The 20,639-nt window shown below is 56.8% G+C and overlaps 3 protein-coding genes across 5 annotated transcripts; all 3 read right to left on the bottom strand.

Annotated features, from left to right (window-relative positions):
- Positions 1-630: 630 nt before the first annotated feature.
- Positions 631-4,190, bottom strand: HOXB7 (homeobox B7). The gene is made up of 2 exons (XM_032322278.1): positions 3,642-4,190; positions 631-1,503 (listed from the first exon to the last, which is right to left on the bottom strand). Exons 1-2 carry the CDS (start codon positions 4,039-4,041, stop codon positions 1,250-1,252), a joined length of 654 nt encoding a protein of 217 aa, XP_032178169.1. The 5' UTR covers positions 4,042-4,190; the 3' UTR covers positions 631-1,249.
- A 1,251-nt stretch (positions 4,191-5,441) lies between these two features.
- On the bottom strand, positions 5,442-8,473 carry HOXB8 (homeobox B8). 3 transcript variants are annotated; one of them, XM_032322407.1, is made up of 3 exons: positions 8,237-8,473; positions 7,485-7,956; positions 5,442-6,614 (listed from the first exon to the last, which is right to left on the bottom strand). In XM_032322407.1, exons 2-3 carry the CDS (start codon positions 7,906-7,908, stop codon positions 6,307-6,309), a joined length of 732 nt encoding a protein of 243 aa, XP_032178298.1. In that variant the 5' UTR covers positions 7,909-7,956; positions 8,237-8,473; the 3' UTR covers positions 5,442-6,306. The 3 variants fall into 3 exon arrangements, with proteins under 3 accessions (XP_032178298.1, XP_032178300.1, XP_032178301.1); XM_032322409.1 differs by having other exon boundaries at positions 8,264-8,278; XM_032322410.1 differs by having other exon boundaries at positions 5,442-6,611; positions 7,485-8,472.
- Positions 8,474-14,521: 6,048 nt separating this feature from the next.
- Positions 14,522-19,834, bottom strand: HOXB9 (homeobox B9). Its single transcript, XM_032322232.1, has 2 exons — positions 19,203-19,834; positions 14,522-16,510 (listed from the first exon to the last, which is right to left on the bottom strand). The coding sequence occupies exons 1-2, from the start codon at positions 19,717-19,719 to the stop codon at positions 16,275-16,277; spliced, it is 753 nt and encodes a 250-aa protein (XP_032178123.1). The 5' UTR covers positions 19,720-19,834; the 3' UTR covers positions 14,522-16,274.
- Between the last annotated feature and the right edge of the window lie 805 nt (positions 19,835-20,639).

Below are 20,639 nucleotides of genomic sequence, written 5' to 3'. Positions count from 1 at the left end.
TTTTGTGCCCCAGCCGCACCACAGAGCCGCAGCCTGGTTTGAAGGCCTGGATGAGGCAGAGTTTGCAAACGGTGGGGGTTTTGTTTTGTGAATGGGTGTGTGACCAAGCCTGTGGGCTCAGGGATGTGTTTACTTGGGGGCAAATGTGAATCTGTGTTTATAAGCCGATGTGTGAATGTACATTGATATGTATAAATGTCTCTGTGAGTGAGTGTGAATGTGTGTTTACTTGTGAGTGTGTGTGAACATGAAAGCATGCATTCCAGTGTACTGTTGGGATGGGTGAATGAATGCCTGTATGTTTATTTATGGACATATGAATATGGGGTGTTTGTTGGTGACTGTAGGTGACAATGTATAGATTTACTTATGTGTGATGTCAGCCTATAAATAGGTGTGATTTGTGCATTTGTGTATGTCAGTATGTGTAAAAGAATGTAAAGGGAGGTGAGTGTATCCTATAGGGGTTCACTCTGGGCAGCCCCCAGAGCCAGGAGCACCGGGGTAAAGGGCAGACCCCAGCGCAGAACGGAATGACTAGCAGCAGAAGTTGGAGCCAAGGGGCTCTGGGATGCTTGGCTCACCCAGAGCCCCCACCCCTGCTTTAGGGAAACACAGAAAATAGGTCTGTTCATTTTTAAATTGTGTTTTTATTTCTCCATCCTTCAGGTACACATACAATGTAAAGGGGTTCACAGGGGCTGGCGGAAGCAAGGAGCATCGGGTAGGCCAGGGGCACAGAGGGGACACTGGAGCTAGTCGGTGGGTCCATGGGGCTCCCTAAGGCCCCTTCCGTGCTGCTACTGGTAAGGCGGGGGGTGGGGGGTGGGCTCAGGAGTACAGGGAACCACACACCTTAGTCCAGACCCACAGAGCACAAAGACAGCATCAAAGAAAGAGGCTTACAAAACGGCGAGATTTTACAAAGACCTTACAATAGCGACATAGAAAAGGGGAGGCAGAAAATCTAGAGAACAGGTAGGTAGGTGATGTTCCTCCCATAGCATACAAAACAAACCCACCGGGCTTTTCTATAGGTAGTATGGTGTATTTTTTTGTTTGTTTGTTTTTGTTTTTCAGTGTTAAGAAACCAAAATTCCACCGTCTCTCCTTAAAAAATTTTAAACTGCTTTCCACTATTTAAATAGTTTTCCCCCTCCCTCTTTAATTTGAGTTTCCTGGTTCAGTTCTCAGAGCTGGGCTTCAGCCCTCTCTCTCCCTTTTTGGCTCTCTGCCCTTTCTCTGGCTCTCACTCTTCCTCCTCCTCCTCCACCTCGGCCTTGTCCTGGCCGGTGGCCCCAGGGCCCGATGTCTTGTTCTCCTTTTTCCATTTCATGCGCCGGTTCTGGAACCAGATCTTGATCTGTCTTTCGGTCAGGCAGAGCGCGTGCGCGATCTCGATGCGCCGCCGCCGTGTCAGGTAGCGGTTGTAGTGAAACTCCTTCTCCAGCTCCAGGGTCTGGTAGCGCGTGTAGGTCTGGCGGCCGCGCTTTCGGTCAGTTCCTGCGCACAGTATTTAAAGGAGAATAATCAGTGCCTGTGGGAAAAGCCACAAGACTGCCCACCCCTTCACAGACTCTTAGGTTTGGGGTCAGTGGGTGGAAGAGCCCATTTCCCCAGTAAACCAAAGTCTTACTTTCCACACCCCTCAGCGTGTGCCTTCCCTCTTCCCTCAATGTGCAGGACTTTCTCGAGGCTTCTTGAGGCAGCCGTCCCCACTGGCCACCTGGAAAGTCTTCCGGACTAGGGCTCCTGCACCCAAGATTTAACCGGTTAGCTTTTGAAGGCCCTGCACCTGAGGGGTGTTATGTGGGATGAAGGAAGTCTAATCTTCCCATCACCCCTGGGACCAGGCACCCTAAGACTCCCCTTTTGGATACGACTCTGAAGATCTTTAGGTAAGAGGCCACGGAAACCATGCAGTTGGAGTGGGGCTCTAGGCCTGGCCTCAGTGCTTTTCCCAAAAAGAAAGGAAACAAAGAGGCTCACAGACCCAATCTCTCTCTCTCTCCCTCTCTCTCTCTGTCACACACACACACACACACACACACACACACACACACAGCCTGCTGTGGAATGAGGAGGAGGTGAGAATCTGCAGATTTCCCTGGAGCTTGGAATCGGCCAGAGAGCAGGAGCCCTATAATGACTCTTTCCAGTGAGTGGCTCAGGTTCAGACAGGGACAGGCTGTCCGGCCTGCCCACCTGCCCAGACAACCCAGTTTTCCAAATCAATCTCTGGGCCTCCAGGAAGGCACAGGAGAGACAGCAGCCGGGTTTGGGGTGGAACATATCTGGGGAGTGGGGGCTGAAGGGCAGAGGTGAGCTTTCCAGGTTAGGCCAAAACCCTGAGGAACCTGAGGGCATACTGGGGGAGGAGCTGGTGCCAGCCCTCCTGGGAAGTAGACATGGGAGGAGGGCCTAGGGGCCCTAATTTCAAGTCAGATAAAAGCCAAGCTGAAATGTTTACGAGCAGAAAAATTGAGGCTTTGATAAATCAACTGGAAAGGCAATTGAATTATGGAGCAGGTAATGGGGACCGTGACCACCAATACTGATGGTGTAAGAGCTGGGCTCCTTCTGACTGGACTGGGGAGCCTCGGACCACAGTCTTGGGGCTTTTGAACCTTGGAGTTGGTCCCCGAGCCCAGGGCAGCATGAAGAAAGAAGTCTGGTTCAAGCTAGTCAGGAAACCCCACAGAGCCTGGGTCTCTTGGGGCTTCTGAAGCAGCTGGCTCAGTGGCCTGCACTCTCTAACTCATAATGCAGCTCCCATGGAGTCCTAGTCTCTCCCATAAGAGGACAGTCACCCTTTTGGAATGATACCTGCAAACTTGCTGGCCAGTTCTCCAGGGGGCACTTAGGAGCCCTAGGCAGGGCACCTGAGGAAGCCAGCTGTACTCCTGTGGGGCTTCTGACCCCTTCTCTAGTTCTGCTTCCCCCTTCCCAAGTTCACTGGGGGGTCAGGAGCCTCATCTCTCTCGGCCTCAGCCCCCCTCTCTCCACCTGCCTCTCTGGCTCTGTGTCCCTGGCTGGATCTTCATCTCTTCTCATACCCCCTCCTTCCGCCAAGCCTCTAGAGCCCACCTCTAATTGTCCAGAAGGGAATAATGGGGGAGCGGGGTTGGCTGGGAAAGAAGGGGGAGGGGAGAATTGCTCGGCGCTGCGGGCCCCCTCCCCCAGACCTTCAAGCTGGGGCTGGGGGACACACCCAGAGCTGAGATCCCCGGCGGGGGAAGGGAGAAGGGAGGGGGGAGACCCTAATGGCTATTCTCTGCAAACCCCAGCCTTCCTCCACAAGACAAACGGCCTCGTCTCCAGCCCGTGCCGGCGCGGCTGATAAATATTTAAAGCTAAAAGGCCAGGAGGAAAGGTGGGGGGCAGGCGGGGGGCTCGGAGCGCCACGGCGTCGGCGGAGAGAGATCCGCCGAGGGAGCAGAAGGAGCCTGAGAGCACCGAGCAAAAAATGGGGGTGGGGGCGGCGCGCCGGGCTGCGGCGGAGGGGCTGCCGCGTCCCCAGGGCCGACCTCCCACCGGGAGCACTCTGGACGCGGAAAGGAGCACTTGGCCGGGAAGGGGGCGCCTTCCGGGGAATGTGCTCGGGCCACTGCGGCTCGGGATGGCTCGGTGCGCGGCGTTACCTGAGCTTCGCATCCAGGGGTAGATCCGGAAGTTACTCTCGGCCGCCAAGTCCGAGTCCCTCTGCTCCTTGGCGCCCGCCGCCTTGGCGGAGTCGCCGGGGCACACCCCGGAGAGGTTCTGCTCAAAGGGCGCGCAGTGCATGTTGAAGGAACTCGGCTCGAGCCCGTAGCCGGCCGCGTAGACGCCGGCTGCACTCTGGCCCGCCATGCCCCCCCCGCCGGGGTACAAGCCCTGCATCGAGGCGGCGAAGGAAGCGCCCGAACCCGCTCCATAGCCCGGGCGCTGGGGGTTGGAAGCAAACGCGCAAGAAGTTTGTTCAGGGAAGGCTCCGGTAGCGAAAACCGAACTTGCGGCTGGATATTTAGAAAATAAAGCATTCGCATAATACAATGAACTCATAATTTGGCCGGATGATTTGTAGGCAGGGACGTTTTAGTGTCGGTTTTACGAGATTCCTTGATATATTACAGAATTAGAGTCCAGATTTACACCAAAAAGGACCCCCTTTTTCCTCTCCGGACCACGTGACCCCACCCACGTGATGTCCGCTCCGCCAATGGCCGGGCAGCCTCCCCACGGCTCCCGGTAATGTGGAAAAAATTGTGTGGCGTTAGATTTATAAAATATGATCAATAATGAATGGGAAAGCCAGGCCCTGTGGATTGGGGCTGGGAGCTCAAGGGCCGCTGTCGACCCCCTTGGGCTGGAGGCAGCTTGCAGGCGAGATTTGGGGAGGAAGGGATTGAGTGGCAGGGAAAATAAATAACCTCCGAGCGATCCGTGTTGTCACCCCCCCCGCTCCCTCCCCCCGTTACCCAACGAGAAACAAATGCAGGGATTGCCCGCAACTGGGTGGGTGGGTGCGGGCAGGTCACGTCTTTATTAATCTGGGCCAGTTCAGCCTGGCTGGGCCTTTGGGGGAACTTGGTCCAGTCCTCCCGAGGTGAGGAGCGGAGGTGAGCCCGGCTTCCTTGCTCGCTCTCGGTGCCCCCCAGACATACAGGCAGGAATGGAGTGAGGCTTCGTGGGTGCTCCTGCAGGCGCGGGATCCAGCCCACGGGCTCTGGATGATGCGGTTTCTGGTGGCTTAAAAAAAGAGTGGGGGTTGAAAGTAAAAAAGGAAGGGGGTGGGGTGAGGTGGGTGGGAAGAGAAAGGAAGGGAGGAAGGCGGCCTGGGTATTCTGCTCTCCTGGTTCCGGGAGGCGGATGCCTCAAGTAGAGCGTGGCTGCCGGAGAAGCAGGGGCAGCGAAGGAAGGAAGGCGGCGAGCCACGACCTCGGAGCTGGGCGAAGGTGGCCAAGTCGTAAAGAAGGAGAGGCGGGGGAGAGCATCTCTCCTCTCCTCCTGCTCCCCCCACCCACCCAATCCGGGAAAAATAAATGTATAAGCTTGTTCAGCGGCCCTGCACTCCACTTGTATCCACTCACCCCCACATTAGGCACAGACAGGAGAGGGCCCACAGAAACAAAGGGGGAGGTGGAGGGGGGATACAGCCGCCAGCCCGGGCGCATCTCTCCGGCGTGGCCTCGGCGCCTAGGTCTCGCGCCCGCAGCCTCGGAACGCGAAGGGAGGGGGTTTCTCTGGGTTCCCCTCCCCCGTCCTCTCTCCTCCAATCAGGCGCAGCCGCCTCCCTCACCCCCTGCGCCCCTGGGCCAAGGGACTCGCACCACCTGCCTCCAGCCCCCGCCCCCTCCTCTGGGCTGCCTGGCCTGGCGGGCGCAGGAGCCCGGTGACCGGCTCCCCCCAGCTCTGCAAGGCGCCGGGGGCAAATGAGGAGCGCGGGCCCGGCCAGTCTCGGGTTCTCGCTTGTAAACTTTATTGTAACTCTTCCGCCCTTTTCAGGCGCAGACAACAGAACAAAGTATAGAGGAACAACAAAATATATAATTAGCCCTCCCACCCCCCAATAAAGCAATTCACGGATACAGGATACATTCTCTTCACAGTAAACCTAAGAACACTTTTAACAATTGCCCACAGCGCGCATGCTAACTAAAGTAACCTCTTTTGAGAAACACTTAGGACGAAATTGCCAAACCAAAGGGGGGGGGGGGGGGGTGGGGGGAAAAGAGAGAAGCAAGAGAGAAAGCCAGCGAGCTAGGGAGGGCAGCGAGGAGAGAAGGGTTGGGAGGGGGAAATGAGGACGGAGAGAGAGAGAGAGAAAGAGAGAGAGAGAGAAGAGAGAGAGAGAGAAGAGAGAAGGAGAGGGAGACAGAAAGAATTACGGCGTGAATAGGCAGTTTCATGTTGTTGGGAGAACTTAGCAGAAATCGGTACCTCGGTCATTACAAAGAAGCACGTTCAAAGGAAAAAAGACCATTGCACAAGGAGGCTTTTTACACGGGGCGGGGGCGTGGGGGGCTCAGCCAGGCCGCAGCCGCTCACCCTCGCAGGGCAAGGGAGTCCTTGCTTAAAATCCTTTTCTTTCCCCCCCGGCCCCCAAGAGAAGGGAAGGAGATCCACGGTAGCTCACACACAGAAGCTATTACGAGATACTACCACTAGCGGGGACTGGCGCGGCGGGGGACGCTGCGGCGGGAGGCCGGGCTCCTGGCCCCGCTCGCGGGGCCAGAGCTCTCTCGGCGGGGGCGGGCGACGGCCGTGGCGTGGTCGGGGGACCCACGGACGCAGGGCGGCCGCGGCCCTGGCAGTCCCAGCTGGAGCCTACTTCTTATCTCCCTTCTGCGCGTCGCCCTCGTCCGCCGCCTCCGGGGCCCGCTCCAGCTTCTGTTTCTCCAGCTCCTCCTGCTCGCATTTGCTGCTGGGGAACTTGTCTTTGTTGTTCTCTTTTTTCCACTTCATCCTCCGGTTCTGGAACCAGATTTTGACCTGTCTCTCTGTCAGTCCCAGCGCATGCGATACCTCGATCCGCCGCTTGCGAGTCAGATAGGGATTAAATAGGAACTCCTTCTCCAGCTCCAGGGTCTGGTAGCGGCTGTAGGTCTGTCGGCCTCGCCTGCGTCCGGCGGCTGCTGGGAATGGGGGAAAAGGCAAGACAGGGTGGGGGGGGGGAGGGGAGGATGGGGGAGGGGACAGAGACGGAGAAGGTTGGAAGATTCGTGAACCAGCCTGGGAGACCAGTATAATAAGGGAAGGGGACCTTCTATCCCGTACAGGGGCGGGGGCGCTGGGAGGCCGCGGTCAGCAGTGGGGGGGGGGGGGGATGATGGGGGGGTGGTGAGAGGGATCAGACATCATTGACTCTTAGGGAGCCAGAAAGGGGGAGCCCCCTCCTCTGGTAACCAGCACCAGAGAGTTGGGGGGGTAGCTCAAATCTAGTAAAAGTGCCATAAACTTTATAAGGAAGGGTGTGAAGGAGGGGGAGGGGGAAAATAAGAATTTAAAAAGCCAGGACTGGGACAAGTGGACCCACCTTGAAAAGCCCCCAGAGCCTCTGCCCCAGAAGAAAAGTTTCTTCAGGGTAATTAAACTATAAAGCAATTGAGAAGTGCAAAAGTTGAGCGCCCCCACTCCCGCCGCCCTCTCTCCACTACCCCCATAAAGCAGTAAAAGGGGGGGGAAGGATGAGAAGAAGAAAAGTAAGGCAGGGTGAGGGGTTTATGGATTCAGGAAATGTCGCTTAGCGACCCCCCTTCAAGGAAAACAAAAAACAAAAAAAAAAGGGGGGGGGAGGAAGGAAGGAGGAAGGAAGGAAAGAAGGAAGGAAAGAGGAAGAAAAGGAGGAAGGAAGGGAGGGAGGAGGAAGGAAAGAAGTGGGAGGCAATCGGAACGGAGCAGGCACGTCTTCCAGGAGCTGGAGGAAATGCTCCCGGCCTGCCCGGCCCCCTGCCCGGCCTCCGGCCCTCCGCTCTCCCTTCCCGCCGGCCCCGACGCGAGCTCACCTTGCGGGCGCATCCAGGGGAAGAGCTGCGTGGGCGACGGGCTCTGCTCTGAACCCTCGGCCTCCTCGCCCAGGCCGCTGGCTGCGGCGAGCTTGCAGTCGGCGTACTGCACCAGGTCTGGATCCTGCGCCCCGAACAGGCTCTGCCGCTGCAGCGGGTCGTAGCCGTAGAAGTTGCCCGGGTCCCCGTGGCACGCCACGGCGCACGGGTTCTGCTGGTAGGGAGCGGTGGACAGCGACGACGGCCCGTGGTAGAACTCCTGGATTTGCGACGGGTGCTGGAAGCTGCCGCCGCTGCTGGGACCGTACACCACGGTGGGTCGGCCGCCCAGGTCCTGGGCGAAGCCGCAGTCATAATAATTGGGGCGCAGGGACTCCCCGGTTTTGTATTTGGAGAACAGTGAGTTGACGAAATAAGAGCTCATTTTATTGAATTTTGAGGCGGCGGCGGCGGCGGCGGCTGTAGTTGGGGGCTGTTGGGGAGGGGGTGGGGAGGGGGAAAGGGAGGGAGAGAGAGAGAAAAAAACGCGGATTCGCCGGCTCCTAGTCACCCTCGCCAGGAAAGGAGAGGGAAAGGGAGGAGGGGAAAAAAAAGAAAAGAAAGAAAAGGCGAAGAAGATCTCAAAGCCGCCACACTTTTTGTGATTTCCAGGAATAGAAAAGGACAGCGAAGCCTCCAAAAGTCTAAGCTTGCATGGCAGCCGCGGCTCGCTCGCCCTCCCCCCACCCCCCACCCCCCAAACAAAAATATACCGCCACTTAAAGAGGTCCTCGCTTTACATTTCGAAGAAGGGATGCCAGTTCATAAACAGTTTTCGGTGATTTACTTCCCTGCAAATGAGTTGTTTCATATTTTGCACTGTCTTTTCATGATCATTTGCATCCATTAGAAACCCCGCATCCTATTGGCTTCTCCGTACTCCTCCCGGACAGAACGCAGAGCGAGGGTGCGAGCGAGAGAGAGCGAGAGCGAGCGAGAGAGAGAGCTAGAGCGAGAGAGCGCCAGGGAGTGAGGAGAGAGCGAAAAAAAAAAAAAAAAAAAAAAAAAAAGGAGGGGAAGAAAAAAAAAAACACCCAGGGAGAGCGAGGAGGAGAGGGGGAGAGAGGGGGAGAGGGAGTGGGGGTGAGAGAGAATGAATACGGATTAAATCTGTTTAACTACCTACATTAATGAGATATCTCTCGCCTCACAACAAATCAAATACCTTCGCAGACCACCCCCAAAGACTGATGTGGGGGCGTCACGGAAAAAAACACGCACACACACATATACACAACGCGCCAGGCGTAGGCACGCTGTTAATTTCGCGATTTTAACGAGGCAGTTGGAGTCTTTTTAAATGTCAGGGTCGCTTCGGAAAAATGTAAAAGAACACGGTTTAATTGCGCCGAGTTTTAAAAGGTCCTATAAATGTAATTGGTATTTTAATACAAGTTATCAAATCATACAGCTTCCTCTCCTAAACATATTTTCAAACAAACGAGGTAGTCATATTTAAGGCTTTAATGATCAATTTCCTTATTATTGATAAAGGTTTAACTATCGTGTGGAGGGAATTGGCTGGGTAACCGGCCCCCCAAAAACGGCCGTAAACTCTTTAACAAACTATAAAACGCAATAAAGCCGGAGTCTGTTGTTGTTTATGCCGCAGCGCATAAAAGCTGTTAGCATTTTACGAGTTCTTTCCTCTACAGCTATAAAATTGCAGCTTCGACCGCCCCGCCGCCCGACTGCGGCGCGGTGGGGGTGACCAAGCCGAAATGAGAACGATGATGGGTTTTTTTTCGGCGCAAACGGTGACTTTTCTGAGATTTTCACCTCCTTCAGCTGTGGCCAGCACCTGCCCCTACCCCCTACTCGGGAGCCCCCAAACCACCTCCTCTCTGCCCCACCCAGACCACTCACCCACTTTCCCTCATTAAACAAACAAGCAAGGATTTTCTTTGGAAAATGGTCCTGGCAGGCCATGAGGACGCAGAAGGAGGGGAGGAAAGAAACTTTCCGGTTAATGGGCAGTGGTAGAAGCAGGGAGCAAAGTTCGCCCAGCAAGCACCCAATCAGCAGTTTTGAACGACCTCCTTGGCCTGGAGAGAGGTGCTGGGATGGGGAGGAGGGTCTCCAGTCTGTGCTTTGGGTGAACCAACTTTGTGTGAGGGGAGTGAGGCCTGGTGCCACCGGTAGGATGACGCCCAGCTAGACAGTCCCACTCCTGCACCCAGGCCTTGAGACTTGCTAGCCAAGCTCAGCTGGTTCTCCACCTTCCAGACCAGCCCTCTACACCTTCTGCGGCACCCTAGGGTGACAGCACATCAAAGGGAGGGAAGGGCCATGGAGGCCGCTGTTGGACACTGAAGCCCAGGTGCTTGGTCTTGAGGCTTGCCGTCCTATCCTCTCCTTGGCTCTAGGTAGAGGCTGCAGAGTGTATGCATGGGGGGGGGGGGCACCTTTTAGCTTTCTGAGTCCGTTGAGCCACCATCACTACCTAAACTGACCTTGGGATAGAGGGGATTTGGATGGAGCAAGCCGACAGAGTCCCTCCCTTTTCTCTCCTCTCTCTTTGGGGAGCCTATAGGCAAACCCAACTCTCTCTCCAGACCTGAGGTCCTGGGGCCTGCTGAGGCACAGTCTACAGGGCTGAGCTGTGTGGGTACCACACTCTCCTGCCTTTGCCTTCCCCAGCCTTCCTGGACTACTGAGGGTGGTGGCCAGGTTTTCCAAGGCCAGTCCTAGGGTCCCAACCAATGGCCTCCTGAATCAGTTCACTGGCCAAGGAAAGGAAAGAAAGAAGGGAGGGAGAGAGAGGGAGAAAGAAGGAGAATTTCTAGTGACAAAGGTAGAGCCTTCACAAATCCATCCAAGCCATTGTTTATTCGCCAGAGGGTAGTTTGCTTTTGGAAGGGTGCTTTGGTGGGAGGGGGAATCCCATTTACCCCAACCTTTGTAAAAATGAAACCATCAGCTTTTTCCAAGAGGAAGTTCCCAGTAGAGCCACCGGATCCTTCAAAAGTGAATCGGGAGAATGGGAGAGAGGCTGAAAGGGAGGAAGGGAATGGAGAAGAGGAGGGAAGAGAACCCGGGTCTTGGATTTTCCGTGCGAGGCTGAGGGGGCGGTGGAGGCAGCAGAAGGCACAGTTAAGTTGTTGCGGAAGAGAACATTTTTATCAAGTGCGGGGGATTTTATGGTCATGATTTGAGGACTCACCGGTGAGGTAGAAATTCAATGGCTTGTTCTAAATCATCCCTACACCGTGCCAGAAATTCCTGATGGAAGGAAAATGTTTCTATTATAAGAAAAAACAAGAAAGAGCGAGGAGATAATTTATAAACACCCAACGGAGCGCAGATTTATTAGAGAAACTCAACTTGAGAAACTCCGCTTGCCTCTTTGCACCAGGTCCTGGGGGAAGAGAAGAGAGACCTCGGCGGGGCTAATTTTAAGGAGGGGGGCGGTGTGTGTGTTTCGCAGGCAGGTTTGTCCTGATGGGGGGCACGGATCAGGCTGGGCCGCGAGGAAATGGAAGATTTGGAATTAAAAGAGTTGTGGGCATACAGCGCGCGGGTCTCAGAAGGAAAATTGCCCGAGCCCAGGCCTCCAGGTGCTAAATTGCGAAAGGACCCTTGTCCCCTAGGTTTGCCGGGGCCGCCGCGCACCGAGCCTGAGCTCTCACCTGGGAACCACGGAACGCCGGGGAACCGAGCCCCTGCTTCCTGCCGCCGTGCCTACCCTCACTTCCATCCGGAAAATGCACACTTTTTTGGCCGCCCAACTTGGGGCGCGCAGAACAACCGAGAAAACGTACGAGGCCTCCCCACGCCTGCCGTTCTGGGGAGCCCCTGCCCCGCGCCTAGGTCACCCGGCGCGCGCCCAGCCCCGGCCGCGTACAAAGGCTGTGAAGCCTCAGTCCGTGCTGATCCGCCCCGCGGGCTTTGGGCACTTCCGAATCCGCACCAAAGCCGGGGATCCATGCCACCCCCCCATGTTGTACCCCTACACCCTGGGCTGGCTCACCCGGTTCCCTCGGCTGCTGATCCCGTTTCGGGGCAGCTTGCTCTCCATCCGACCTTCTTCTGCCCGCTCGCCCCTTTCACCTGACCTGCTCACCCGTATCCGCAGACAGTCCTCCAGCCCCCTCCCGGAAAATCTCATTTTTCCGAACCAATTCTCCTCTTTTATTTTGCCCATTTCCCTATTCCTATTATTATTATTCCTCCCCGTTCTCATGCATTTGTTGCCCTACCGACCACAGAAACTGGGTGAGAAGCACGGAGACCTCCTCCTGGGGGAAATTCAGAAAATTGACCATTTGAAGGGGTGGGGGGAAACAATAGGCTATATCTGAAATCTATAAAATGGGGGAAACGGCCATAATGAACCCTATATTTTTATTACGCGCAAATTATTCATGACTTTTGGTAGCGCTCAGTTCACAGATTCAGGGCCGGCCAAGGTGCGATCTGCAGCCGCGAGTCCGCAGCCGCCGCACCGGGGATTTTCGCGTGGAGCAAGGGTGCCATCTAGCGGTCCTCCTGAGAACAGGCGCCGCCGCCGCCGCCACAGGCTCGGCGGGTTTTTCCGAAGAGTCAGCCACCGAGGCGACAAGCGGGAGAAACTTTCATTATTAGCAGAAAAGGGGAGGGAAACGAGAGCAGGCGAGAGAAAAGCCATCGGAAATCAGGAAATGGCTCATGAAATTGTGCAGATAAGCTAAAAAAAAAAAAAAAAAAAGGCGAAGGGGTAGGAAAACGAAAAAAGAAACCATAAGATTTTTTCTTCTGGTACTGACCCCCGACGCCCCCCGTCCTCCACCCCCACCCCAACCCCCTAATTTCTGGCGGACCCCGCCAGGCAGTGCACCGTTTATGGCCCGTAAAAGGGGGGCAGCCGAGCACTTTTCAAACCCAACACGATTGTTTCAAATTCTGAGAAGAAACAATTGGGCTTTTTGTGGGGGGCAGAGGAGGCCTGGGAGGGTGGGACGGGGCTGTAAAAGGATCAAGAGGCTGCCCGCGCCCAGACGTCTGGCCTCCCCGGACCCGTGTGTGTGTGTGTGTGTGTGTGTGTGTGTGTGTGTGTGTGAGTGTGTGTGTGCGTGCGTGTGCGCAGGGGGCTTCTCGTTTATGATTCTGGAGTGGGTGTGAGGAACAAAGACAAAAGTCCCAACTGCGTTCTCTGAAGCTTGTGTGACAACAAAGTGTTCTTCCCTCCCCGTCCCTCTTCTCCCCTCTTTGCCCCCTGGGCCCCCCCACCCCCGTCCTCGGAAACTCCAAGCCCCGCGGACCCCGGGGCGGGTGAGTGTGGGGACCCCCCACCCCATCCCCACCCAGGAGCCCGGCCCACCCATTCGCCCGCCAGCCCCAGAGCCCAGGCCCAGCTGCGGCTCGCTCAGCTCCGGAAAGTTTCCCCTCACTGTTTGCTTTGCTGCTGTTTAGTTTCTTAACCTTCAGAAATTTATACGCTATAAAGTTTTATAGCGGTCATATTCTTTTATGGCTGCGCGCACGGCACTGAATTCCTCTCCCGGCTTCTCCGTCTCGCACTCTCGCGGTCTCCCTCTCTGAATCTCTCGCTCTCTTTTATGACAGCAGATTTCCCCATCTCCGGCTTCCCAGCCTCCGCATCTTCGCCTTTGTTTGTCTTTAAAGAAGCCACCCCCGGCTCGGGACCCAGACGCCGCCGCCGGAGGCTTCCCCGGGAGGCCTCGCCCCCTGCCCCGCCGCTCTCCGTCCGGTTCCAGCCGCGCCTTGGCCGCTCCTCTCGGCGGAAGCTTGCCTGCTCGGCTCACCCTCCGCGCCGGCGGGCTCCCGGGAGCCCAGGATGGGGAGGGAGCCTAGTCTACACAAGCTCTAAAGCCAGATTCATTTTATGACCCGAATGGAACCCTTTCTGGAGGAGGCGGTTCCGGGGACCTTACCCAGGGCCGTACCCAGGAGCGTCGCCCCTGCTCCTGCCTTTGGCTATCTGTCCGATTCTAGCTTTCCTTCGCTGGAGAGGGGTCGGCCTGGCCTTTTCACTTCCAGGCGCCTCTCACTCGGGACACGCTTTGTCCCCATCTCTCCTCCGACCCCTTGGGGGGCTCGGCGGGGCTGCCGCGCCGCTGGGGTGGGCCTGGCGGGAGGCTCCGGGCAGTCGAGCCCGGCAGAAGCCCAATCCCAGCACCCGGCCAGCCGGGACCCGCAAGGCCGCGGGCAGCAGCGGTCTTTCTAAGAGGCGCTGGTGGGGACACCACGGTCTGATAGGGACAGAAAAGTGCCTCTGGAAATCGAATTTAATTTGGGGGTCCGACTGGGGAGCGATTTTTTTCCCCCTGGTGAGACACTTCTGTTCCACTCCTAATCTCCTCTCCCTGCCTGTCTATGGGAACTGCCTGCCCAGGCCTCTCCCTTTACCAAAAGACCCGCCTCACACCAAGACGACTACCCTGTGGCTCAGATCCGATCCTCAGATTCCGGGTGGGGGTCAGAACCCTCAGAGGTTCTGTCCTTTTGAGTGGAAGGAACGACAGCATGGCCTTCCTAAGGTCTCTCTCTACACCCGGCAGCCCAGCTGCAGGGAATGACTGAAGGAAGGTAGTGCCTTTCCCCTTGCATGCTATTTTTAAGTGGCCAAACCAAGGTGATGTTCTTGGCCAGCTGAGAGAGGAGCCGCTTCCAGGAGTAACAAGGCAGGCCTTGCCTTTCCCCTGGCTCTGGAGTTGGTAGGGAGGTCTGCAGTGCCACTTTGGAGGATTATCTCATGCCCCCCACCCCCCGCAGACCCAGACCCCTCTCCAAATCACTCATCTTCCCTCTCATCCCCTTCCTGTCTCCCAGCTCTCCTGTTGGAAGGCTCTTGCTCACTTTGAGCAGAGGTCTTGGGACCCTGGGTCCAGACCAGTTCTCAGCTCCGCCAGGAAACTTGCTCAGCAAGGCCTAAGGAGACACCTCTTGGGCACCGACTCTCTGTTTTTTCCAAGCTGCCCTCTTGGAACTAGGACCTCTACCTCTGGCCAGGTGAGGAGAGCCAACACAGAATGAGACACAAGGAGAGATTTATTTTCTAGAGTGATATATATTTTTTTGTTCTTTTTCTTGTTTTTTTTTTTTCTTCCAAAACAAACAATCAGAGCTCTAGGCCCCTTGCCCTCCCCTTTCCCACCCTCAACCCTCCCATATAAGCGACAACTGAAAACAGACGAGACGATCACCCCCAAAGAAATCACAAAACACAGCACAATTTCACAACAGCCACCGACAAAGCAAAGAAGTTCTACTGGAAATGTCCCCTTGCAGGGTCGGGAGAAGCAGGAGCAAGAAGAGTTCATGGAATTGAAGGAGACTAGACAGATGAGGAAGCAGAGGGAAGGAGGGAAGCAGAGAGTAAGCTTCAGCCCCTGATGCTTAGGTGCAATTTCGCCTCTTTCCTTTGCACGCGGGACCGTTCCCCAGAAGCGCTCGCAGCAGCCGAGCAGACCGCCATCCAGGCCCGAGTCGCAGAAGGCACAGCCCAGTGCCTGGGGCAGGTCTCCCTTCTGTGCTGGGGCGGGCAGCCGCCAAGCCTCTGCTTGGGTTGAAACGTGGGAAGGATGGGGAGGAACGCGCCAGGCTCCCCGGCGCTGGAGCCTTTGCTCCTCCCTGTTCTCCACAAGTTATCCCGGAAGGGAGCTCGGGAATCGATTCACAATAAATTCTCAGTAGGACTCTCCTGACCTGGCTTTCCTGCCTCTAGTGGGTTGAGCTCGCAGGGGATAGAAGGTGGATGGGTTGGGGGGGGGGGCTCTACAAGGGGCGGCTTGACTCGCTGGTGCAAGGTGGATTTAGCCGAACAGAGTTGATTTCAGAGCTGGGGAGGATGTGGAAGGATGCAGGGCTGGTTGAGAGCAAGAGAAGTTACAGTCTCTGTCAAGCAGGGCACAGAAGAACAGACGACATTGTCAAGGCTTACGACCCACGATTTGACCTCCTTTTGTTGGAAGGAGAGGAAAACAACATGCAGAATTAAACGTTTCCTGCAGCAGAATGTGTGTGTGTGCGTGTGCATGTGTGTGTGTAACACCTTCCTAAGTCCTAGGATACCTTCCTAAGACTACAGCTCCTTTCCTTGCCCCTTCTAGCCCACCAGCTTGGGGGCTGAGTTTACCCCCATTTGCCCTTGGGTCCAGAGTGGTTATAGTTGGGGACTCCATAGAGATGATTTTGTGAGCCTCATTCAGGAATGTGTCTCTAGACATCTTCTTGATGTATATTTGTGTCAAGGGTAAAATCTGGGCTTGCTGGTGGTCTCAGGGCTGTTCTGCCAGATTTAGGGTGCGATGGTCTGCCTTTGGGGTGTCACTTCATTTGAGTGTTGGCTGTGAGCTTTGCCTATTACTACTCTGGGCTCCAGGATTTATGTATGTGGGCTTCTGTTGGGCTGTATGCAGTTGGAGTGTCCCTGGGTGACTTTGGGGTGGGAGTGGGTAAGGGGTGGAGATAGGTAGGCTGGAAGTGAGGGGCTGGGGCTTCCCAGAAAAATTAAGGGGATTGCTAGGGTCTCGACTAGGGTCTCTCTTTCCTTGTGGCCCATCACCTTGTTAGAAGCCAACTACATGTCTACCTTCTAAATCAACAAAACTTCCTTCTGAGGCTCAGGGAGAAGAGAAGGACAGGTAAGGGCAAAGGGAGATGCTCTAGATGCAGAAAAGGACTTGGAGGAGAAAGACTCCCTTCCCCATTCACTTGAATACATCCCAGACAGCACTGGCCAGGCAGCCATCACTTATAAATACGCGTGAGATGGGGAAGGGGCGGGGAGGTTTGGGGTGGGGGGAATCTTCACTCTTTGCCCTGTTCCTTATTCATTTTCTTCATTTTCATCCGCCGGTTCTGAAACCAGATTTTGACTTGTCTCTCACTCAGATTGAGGAGTCTGGCCACTTCGTGCCTACGGTCCCTGGTGAGGTACATATTGAACAGAAACTCCTTCTCTAGCTCCAACGTCTGGTATTTCGTGTAGGGACAGCGCTTTTTCCGGGAAGAGCGAGCGTGCAGCCAGTTGGCGGAGGGGTTGGCTGAAAGAGAAGCAGCGATAGAATCAAAGAAAGGAAGGGGGGATGAAAGGCCCCATGTTCTCCTTCCAAGAGGACGTCCCCCTGGCTTCCACTCCCCATCTTGCATTGCAGAGAGGGGACCTGGGCCTTCGAGTTCCCAGAAAGGGTCCCAGGGATGGGCCAGGAGCTGCTAGTGACACTTTCAGGTGAGAGTTACTGGGGCAGAGTGGAGCCAAACATGTACCAGGCTTCTCGGCATTTCCAAACCTGCGCCTGCCTCAGGCCTCCTCTCAATCTCTTTCTCCACTTGGGTCCACACTGGTCAGGACTCAGGTCAAAGCCCCCCCCCCCCCCCGTGGCTAAAGCTCACCCCACCTCCACCCCCGCCCCAGCAATCGCCAGACTAACCAGAGGCGGTTGACCTGAAGGGTCCTGGCCTTGGATCTGGGGAGATTAGCATAGGGCTGAGCTGAGGGAGCACCGAGGCTTCTGTTCAGCCACAGGCGAGACACCTCCTGGCTCTCCAGTCCAGTCTGAGGACACCCTGCCTTAATCACAAGCTTGGATCTCTTGGCCACATGGCAGCAGGCATGTGTGTCTGTAGATATCTTATCCTCCTCCCCCCCAACACACCCGCAAACATGGGTCTGCACTTAGAGACGCAAACACCCAGCACACTCCAATTCACATGCAACCCAATTGCAACCATTTATCAACTCCAGCCTGTGGACAAGGGAGCGCCAGGGGCTCACAGATAACTTATGGTTGCAATAGTCTCTCCTTTTCCGCTCCTGCTCAGCTCGCAGTTTGGTTAAAGCAAGTTCAGGGAATTTGGGAAGCAAGATTGCTCCACTCCCAAGGTGGGGAACCGTGGATGATGGGGGGTAACAACCCTTCACAGCACACCTAACTCCAACCAGCTCCATGTGGTGAGGAGGAGCAGAGAAAGGGGTAATTGAGTGGAAGGGGTAGGGGGGGAGAGAAAACAAAAATATATACAGGCTTGTCTCCTTCTTACCGGCTCTCTCCCTACCCTCCCGAACTCAGAAAAGTTGCCAAATAAAGCAGAGCCAATTAAAAATAACAGCCACCCTTTGCTAGATTCTTCTCCCCAAATGAAAAGCACTGAATATATTTTTAAAAAATAATCCGGTTCCTCCTACACTAAGTACCGTGTCTTACCAATTTGCAGTGCTATTTCCTTAATGTGATTGCCTGGGATGGGGACCCACAGCCGCATTAAATATGAAAGAGGAAAAAAACTGTTAATAATTGATCCTAGCCAAACCGCTGCCTTTCAGTAATGGGCTTTCCAGGCAGAGTTTGGGGGTTTGGGGTGGGGGGTCTGTTTGGGTGTGAGCCGGTAGGTTTTGGGAAGAGCCCGTGTTGCCCAAACGTTATCCCGGTTCTGAACTAGGGCAGGCAGGAGAAGTAGCACCCTGCAGGGGTCTCAGGGTAGTGGGGGCAGCTCTCTATCCTCCAGCAGATGAGGACTTCCCAAGGGCCTGTGGGCCACTATGTTGATGGGAAATCTGGCAGGCAAGGAGAGACGAAAAAAAATCTGACCCTCGCTCCCCCAAAAGAGTAAGGTGTGAGGCTTGTTCTGGCCAGCCTGGGGGTCATGTTTGGAGCTGAGAGCCCCCAACCAATTTGCCTTTCTCAACCTCACAAACGAAAAATACGAGACTCCCCCACCCCACCCCACATCCCGCCAGCAGCACCTCCTGGAAATTAGCCAGACTTGGGTTCCTGGCGGGGTGCTTCAGAAGGAGTGGGATACGGGGAGTAACTACCAGCGGAGGGTAAAGTTCTCCGCCTTTCCGCAAGCCTCTTCCCGCCCCCCCACTTCCTCTCCCCAGGGTCCCTTCGGGATCTCTCCTTCTTCACTCTGGCTGTCTGCCCCGAAGTTCAGAAGCGATTCCCGGACTCCCCCAGACGCGGGCAGCTCTGGCTGGGACTAGGGAGCCCCGCGGAGCGCAGCGGGGGCTGCAGAAAAGGAAGCTGCAACCTGGGCGAGGATGCCAAGGAGGGGAGGGGGCGACCGGAGGGAAGGCTCCCGGGGAGGGGCCGGCGCATCCGGGGAGGGGGCTCAGCCACCGGGTCCTGGGCTTCCCCGCCCCTCCCGGCGCCGGCTGCGGACCCTGAGCGGCTCTTGCGCGAGATCTGCTAGGAACAATCCTCCGCCAAGCTGTTGCATCGCAAATAAAATCCTAATGAGCCCCCTCCCACTTCCCCTTGGCCGGCTTTTACGGTCTGCGCGTGGCGCGGGGAGCTCTGCCAGCCGGGCGGCCCCGGGCAGCCCCGTGCGCTCCCGCCCTCGCCCGCGCGGGCTCTCGGCCTCGCTGGCGGCCGCCCGGTCCCCAGCCCCGCCAGCCCCTCTCCCGGCCGGCGGTCGTCAGCCTCTTCCCAGGCTCCGAGCCCGAGCCCCGGGGGAGTGGGGGAAGGGAGGCCGAGAGGGCAGCGAGGTGGTGCCCGCGTCCCGGTTCCCTCCAGGACAAGGAGCCTTGGGGGCGGCGCTCCTCCAGCGGCCTCAGTCTCCCCTTCGGGGGGCACCCCGCTCGCTGGCCTCCTGCCTCCCTCTCCCCTCCTCCCCCGCTCGCTCTCCGGCCACCGCCGCGGTCTCCCTTCACATTGTCCGCAGTTTATTGCCTCTCCCCTCCCCTCCCCCTCGCCTGGCCTTCGGCCTGGTATTTCCTCACTTTTTATAACTTACTTTGATCCGGCCTCTCTTTGTCCTCGCTTCCTTCGCAAATTTTATTGTCCCCGTAGCCGGGTCTTTGATTAGACAGGACGGCCTCCCTGCCCGCCGAAGTTTCCAAACTGTACTCGGGCGTGCCCTGTTTGAGCAGCTCCCCAGGCGCGCCCAGCAGCGGCTCCGCCTTCACCGCCGCCTGGCCCTGCCCCGGAGCAGCTTCGCCGCGCGGCGCGGGCTCCAGCCAGGTGCGGAGGTACCTGCTCTCGGCCGGCGGGACGCCCTGGGGCTGCAGGTAGGGGTGGTAGACGGACGGCAGGCTTCCGGACGCGTGCGGGCTCAGCGGCGCCCAGGAGGCGCCGAACACCGGCGCTTTGGGCTGGAAGCTGCAGGAGGGGAACTCCAGGTGCTCCGCGTGGCCCGGCTGCCGGGGGCTCGCGTACTGGCCGGAAGGAAACTTGGCCGGAGGCGCGTCCTCACTCTCGTGACTTATGATCGAGTCGACATAATAGCTGCTAAGCGTCCCAGAAATGGACATTCTCAGACATTATCCGGGCGCTCGCAGGGGGAAGGGAAGCGCTCGCGCGGCGGCGCCCAAGCAGGGAGAGGTGGCACCCAGACCGGTGTGAGGGCTTTCGGACGCGACCCCCCCAGCCCCCCACCCTCCCACCCCCACCCCCTGCTCAACTTCTCAGCCAACAAAGTACAGTGGAGCAGCCCGGCTCAGCGCTCCTTGCAAAATGATTGGTCAAAGTTTTTCCGACTGCCTGATAAAGCGTCAGCTCCGACATAAATCAATCGGGCGAGGGGGCTGCGCTCTCGCTGTCATCCGTCCGCACCGCATTCCATATCGAGGATGGATTGTTTTATGCTGATGCAATGTGCTATCACGTCAGGGCTCCGGCGGCCACGTAACCTCAGCCAGAGCTGCCGGCCGCCCGCCCGCTCGCCACCCCCCCTCCCTTTTGCAGGAAGGGGGGTTGTTCTCGACATGGGGCGGCGGGGGCGGAGGAGAGGCGGAGGGAAAGCAGCGGGCTGCCTCGGGAGGGATGCAGGCTGTGGAGCCCTCTCCCCAGGCGGGTCCGGGAGGAAGAGAGGGAGAGCCGGGCAGAGGGAGGGAGAGAGCCAGCCTGGGGCGCAGACCCAGAGGCCCACAGCATAATTAAAGAGGAGGTGGTCCTGTTCCCACCCCCCAAATGCGCAGCCATTCCACCCCGCAGGCCTCGTTTCCTCTCCTCTGTCCCCTTGACACAAGATGTTTATTAAACAGCAGTGCAGCGGCAATCCACTGGAGATGAAGTAAAGCGGATGGGAGAGAAGTTGGGGGGTTTATAGGGCGTTATCTGCTTTGGAGGGTTCTCTGTGACTATGATGGGAGGTTTACAGGCCTGGGAGCTTCTCCCGACCCCCCTCCATAGCTGAGAGAGGAGATAGGGGAATAAAAGGGGATGAGTGTCC

The sequence above is a fragment of the Mustela erminea genome, chromosome 18 (assembly GCF_009829155.1).
Source record: "Mustela erminea isolate mMusErm1 chromosome 18, mMusErm1.Pri, whole genome shotgun sequence".
Classification (NCBI taxonomy): domain Eukaryota; kingdom Metazoa; phylum Chordata; class Mammalia; order Carnivora; family Mustelidae; genus Mustela; species Mustela erminea.
This window is presented reverse-complemented; position numbering and strand designations above follow the sequence as displayed.

Coding starts and splice junctions, on each gene's coding strand:
- HOXB7 (XM_032322278.1), bottom strand. CDS start 4,041: ATGAGTTCATTGTATTATGCGAATGCTTTATTTTCTAAATATCCAGCC. Junction 1,504..3,641: donor CCCCTGGATGCGAAGCTCAG/GTAACGCCGCGC, acceptor TACTGTGCGCAG/GAACTGACCGAAAGCGCGGC.
- HOXB8 (XM_032322407.1), bottom strand. CDS start 7,908: ATGAGCTCTTATTTCGTCAACTCACTGTTCTCCAAATACAAAACCGGG. Junction 6,615..7,484: donor CCCCTGGATGCGCCCGCAAG/GTGAGCTCGCGT, acceptor CCCCATTCCCAG/CAGCCGCCGGACGCAGGCGA.
- HOXB9 (XM_032322232.1), bottom strand. CDS start 19,719: ATGTCCATTTCTGGGACGCTTAGCAGCTATTATGTCGACTCGATCATA. Junction 16,511..19,202: donor CAAAGAGAGGCCGGATCAAA/GTAAGTTATAAA, acceptor CTTCTCTTTCAG/CCAACCCCTCCGCCAACTGG.